General features: G+C 44.7%; 1 protein-coding gene across 1 annotated transcript in view; it reads left to right on the forward strand.

Moving 5' to 3' along the window:
- The window catches only part of LOC103769127 (glutathione S-transferase theta-1), a gene marked incomplete at its 5' end in the record, with an annotated part of 5,207 nt that extends 190 nt beyond the window's left edge, over positions 1-5,017 (forward strand). The window contains 3 exons of the mRNA XM_008936302.1: positions 1,040-1,190; positions 3,429-3,605; positions 4,643-5,017. Of these exons, the coding sequence (XP_008934550.1) occupies positions 1,040-1,190; positions 3,429-3,605; positions 4,643-4,843 (529 nt within the window). The remainder of the gene's footprint in view (positions 1-1,039; positions 1,191-3,428; positions 3,606-4,642) is intronic.
- Positions 5,018-5,283: the final 266 nt, after the last annotated feature.

Consider the following 5,283-nt stretch of genomic DNA (forward strand, 5'->3'; position numbering starts at 1 on the left):
TTAAGGATCACAGAATTTATGAAAATGTTAGTTATTTTTGACAGTATAACCTCATTTGCTCTGTTTCCATTTTCTGTTTGAATTATCTTTCAGAATGTAATCAAATCAGCTGACTTAACTTCTTGATCTTACTCTGAATGCACTTACCTCAAAATGGGTTTATAAACATTTCCAGGAAATGTTTAACGATTGTAAAAATCCCTTTTACCCTAGGAAAAAGATAGCTTTTACCCTAGAAAAAAATTCTGTTTATTCTAATCAGTCATAAAGGCCAAGTGAACACCTACAAAGAGAAAATTTAGGGTTTACATTGTAAGATTAATATGGAGACCTGTTAATAGTGTCATAAGGCTGAAGTAATTGAAATATAGTAGTATTGGCATATAGGAGAGTCTGTGTTTTCTTCCATTTTGTCAGCACAGGATTTTCTGTGGCCTCTCTTTTTGTAATGACAACCCAGAAGTTGTTGCAGATGACTAAGATGTTTTTCCATCTGACTTCTCCTGCCAGTTGGCACAAGTATAAACATCTGGACAAACACAAAAAGATTCTGTGGGCGCTTCTTGCTGGGACTTCCACTGACTTCACTGGAAGCTGCAGGCTAGAGACAGATCTGATGAAAAGGCAACATGACCCATTAGAGAGTTTTATTTAGTACACAAGCACGTAGACACAGCACAGGTCTCTGAGAGATAGGTCAGAACATTAGAGGAACCAGCAGGGTTAACATTGCTGGTAGATGATCATGGAGGTTCATTGTTTACCCCAGTGCTGGCTGGCAGTACTCTGCACCGTAGAACAATGCTGTGATTTTCCAGCAAGTTAGAGTTTTCTTGTGAACTAAGGTGATCAAGTGCCATCTCTGATGTCAGTGTGAATTAGATGCAGATATATGGGCTGTAGACTCCATCGGAAATCCCGATCTGAATGCTTTTTAGTGGAAGCAGCAAGTTCAGAAGGGGCAGGAGAGGGAGCTTAGGCAAAAGCATTCTCCATCATCACTCCCTGACCCCTTTCTTGTCTCTTGGTGTCCACGCAGCACTGCCATTCTGCTGTACCTGAGCCGCAAGTACAACACTCCCGACCACTGGTACCCCTCGGACATCCAGAAACGGGCCCGGGTGGATGAATACCTCTCGTGGCACCACGCCAACATCCGGGCCAATGCTCCTAAGACCATGTGGATCAAGGTAAGGGGACTGAATATTAAAGCGTGAGCAGGGTGATGTTTTCCTGCCAGGATACTGAGCATCTGAACACCCCGAATTTGGAGAGTGTTTGTCATGCTGGAACAACAAGGCTAGGCAGTTCCTAGCTGAGAGGAGCTGTCAGAGAGGGAGCTCTTCCTGATTGCTCAGGATCTGGCAAAAGCAGCTTTGGCCATTTTGATTTTTTCCTTAGTAGGTCTGGTACAGAAGGTCTCAAAGCCAAACAGACTTCCATTCCCTGGATTTGTGAACGCGTGTGTAACAGATGGGATGTTGCCTCCAAGGGCCTCCCTCTGACTGCACAGATGTGCAGAGTGTGCACGTAGGCAGGAGTTTTGCTGCTTTTGTGAGCATGCGTTTTGTGGCTGGAAGCAGAAAAGCTTGCATTCTTCATACAGCAAGTCCCAGCAGCACGGCAGGGTGGAAATCCAGAAGGAGCCTTCTGCTTCCAGCACGCTTAGGGACTTCTCTGAAATGGTCTCAGGAATAGACAGAAGAGAGACAGACAGAGAACGGCAGAATTTCTTTATTCAGTGTGGTCAGATCAATTTACATTTAGGCAAAATTAACGAAAATGCAGAAAATCATTTGGTGGCAGATGATTTTGCTGGACACCTATTTCCAGCCAACTCACCAGACATTTAATGCAGCTGTCCTTGGAGAGACCTGGCTGCAAATATAGCCCTGCAAGTACAGCTGTGGTATGGAATTTCAGATCAAATCAGGGTTGCCAGTAAATAGGTAATAACTTAACTCTTCCTGTGTAAAGTTTGCCCTTGTTTGTGTCTAACAAAGCATATCAGGACTCCTTTAGCTTTTTGATTTATTGGCATTTGAATTTTTGGCTGGAGAGCACAGAGAAGCAATTCAAATATGTGTCACATTCACACAAGAAGCAGTTTCTTCCAGTCTCTGGAAGCTTTTTTTGCAGTGCTCCAAGGGAAAGAAATCCAGCTAATTGCTGGTGATGGTTAGGTAACCCAGATACAGAAAAGGTCCTCAGAATGATTGAAAATAGGGAAATTTTTAAAGCCACCATGTAACAGAAGGCATATTGGCTAGACATGGGAGAAGATAGTCTGCCTTGAGATACAGAACAGGAAGAAGGTGCTGTTTCAAGAGATTGTACCCAGAGATTCTATCATGCACAATTGGAACCACTTAGGAAGAGAACTGGCCATGAATTTTCTTATGAAATAGATTCCACATGTATTTGGCAAAAATCCTGGCTTGGATTAAGCAATCCCAACTTGAATTGTTGACTATACTAGCAGTAAGTAGAAACTCAGTCCACTCCCACTGATCAAAATTTGTATCTTTCATTTTGTTTCTCTAAATAAACTCTATTTCTTTAACTGTGGAAAGTGGAGGCAGCAGAGTTGTGAAACATTGTGGGCTCTGATGGTGTGTACACCTCTATGAATGGTGAAAAATCTGAAAAGTCTCACAGAATGGCAACTACACCCTGTGCCAGCAAGTCTATGGAGACAAAGACTGCACTTGTACAGATTGCTCTGGACAAATTTCTAGTGGTTTAAAGAATGATGCTTGGGAGGCCACAGAAAGGCTGGTGTAAAAGTGGTACTTACCCACTCCCAGCCTCGCTGGCTGCTCTCAGAGGAAACAATTTTGTGCCTCTACAGTCAGTGTTTATGCATTCCAGTCCCTCCTACATTCCCTGCCACAGCCACCATTTTGTCCTCCTTTCCATCACCCTGCAGGACGGGCAGCTGCCTGCCTGCCTGCCTCCAGCACCCTGTTACACAACAGGGTGGGCAGCAGTGTGACTGGTGGGCAGGCAGCTTGCTGACCTGTCTTGGCAGGCTGTTGAAATGGAGGATGTAGCAAGGGTGACTAGGGCAGAGACTTCTCTTCCATAGAACTGTTGCATGTTTTTCTTTTGTAACCCACCAGGGTGGAGTAGGAGGGCACAACTGCCAGGCACAAAATGAGATGAATCCTTGCTTTTGTTCTGCACATTGCTGCCTGTTAGCTGGAGGTTACTGTGATGGGACATCAGCTGCTTAGCATTGCTTGTGTGTTCCCTGGCCATGAGCTGCTTGGAACTGCAGCCATCCAGAAAGCCCAAGCATCTTTCCCTCCTGTGGCTTTGCTGCAGGATCACTGACAATCAGGAGTAGTTCATGGAGTGTAACTTAAATTGCCACCAGATCCATGAGAAGATGGCCGAGAGTACTATAAAGTCCCTTCTCTCCTCAGGTGCTGATTCCCCTCTTCACAGGGCAGCCACTGCCCTCTGAGAAGCTCCAGGAGGTTATGGAGGGACTGTCCACATCCCTGAAGCAATTTGAGGAGAGGTTTCTGCAGGACAAGGCTTTTATCATTGGGAGTGAGATCTCTCTGGCAGATCTTGTGGCCATTGTGGAACTGATGCAAGTGAGTGCTGGAGTGTGGTAAGGAAGTCTCAGCACGAGGGAAGACAGATGCTGCTGGGCAGGGAGGGGTGCAGCATGTGGTAACACTTCACTAGAAAGAGGAGTGAGGGCATATCTCAACAGAACTGTCCTAAGACAATGAGGAGAATATGGGAGTGGGTTCAGAAAACCAGTCTTGGAAAAAAAAAATGCTGGCTGCAACAGATCTCTTTTGTTTCTCTTCTCTAACAATATTTCTTCTCCTTCATCCTTTATGATGACCTGCACAATATAATTTATATTGCCTCCAGAGAAGGGGGTGATATATAAAAGTGAGAAGCAATAGCAGACTGTTCTGATGAAATAAGATGATATAGGAATATTTTTAGCACACAAGAATAATCTTCAGGTGGTACTTAGCCATGCCATGTCTGAAAGATGCAAGACTGAATCTCAGACAGAGGCAATTAAATTAAGTCTGTTACAAACTGCTTGTTCTCTGCCAGGCCATCAGGGCCTGGATCCTGCAGCCCAGAAGTGTTTCTTTCTCCCAGTTCTGTATCCCAGAGGCTGAAAAATAGCAATTCTGCTTCTCTACAGCATTGTGTTCCAGAGAGTGGCACAGTTACAAAGCAGAAGGGGGTTAGATGATGTCAGCTAAGACATCAGCTCAGTTAAAGGTGTAGTGTCTTGTGCTGTGGGTTTGTTACCTAATCTAGCACTCCGTATCTGCAGTGCAGACTGTGCAGGTGTGCCTGGAACTGTCAGCCCACCACATCTTCAGTGCTGGAGCTGAAAGTCTCTCACAGTAAGTGGCAGACATCTCTGCTGCTTGTAACAGCTGCTATTGCATTCAGGAATTGGTCTTTAAAATACAGACTAGCCTCTGTGTCCCCCAGATAGATACACCCGATGGGAGATTGCCCTCCTTCCTACTGCTCCTCTATGAGCTATTTGGGTTTTTTTCTCACCTGTACCTGCAGGTACACTTTTGGTGCCTGTTCTCTTGGTGAAGTGACTGCCAAGTGCCTCACTGTTGCTCTCTCTCCCTTTCTGCAGCCTGTTGGAGTTGGTTGTGACATCTTTGAGGACAGACCAAGGCTGATGGAATGGCGCAGGCGGGTGGAGGATGCTGTGGGGAAAGAGCTTTTCTTCCAAGCCCATGAGATGATCCTCAACATCAAAGAACTGAGCAACATTCAAATTGATCCACAGCTGAAAGAGCATCTGGCACCTGTGTTGATGAAGATGTTGAAATGAATTAAGCTATATTACTATTTTTGCTGCCTTCTTTTTCTTTTTTTAACTTCTCTGACCTCCAGATCAACATGTAACTGGAAAGAGCACTGTAATTCTAACACAGAAATTGCAGAGTGATTCCTCCCCCACCAGGCCTTTCCTGTATCTTTGGGGGTGGAAGCAGGGGAAGGTTTAAGATCTAAACCATTAAATTTACACAAATGGCTGAGGCCCTACAGGTTGCTTTACATGTGCATTTGGGTTTTATTTCAGTGTCAGTCTTCTCAGAGATGGTAGAGACATGAATGGTAGTTCCTGACAAAATCTGAGCCAGCCTGCAAACTGGGAATATTAGGGAACTGTGTAAGATGAGCGTTGTTTTCATGTGTTTTTATTAATATTTGTGGCTCCTTCTCAAGTGACAAGCACTGCAAAGTGTGCCTGATCCTCACCTTCACAGA

This window comes from Merops nubicus, unplaced genomic scaffold (genome assembly GCF_000691845.1).
Source record: "Merops nubicus isolate BGI_N331 unplaced genomic scaffold, ASM69184v1 scaffold34372, whole genome shotgun sequence".
NCBI lineage: Eukaryota > Metazoa > Chordata > Aves > Coraciiformes > Meropidae > Merops > Merops nubicus.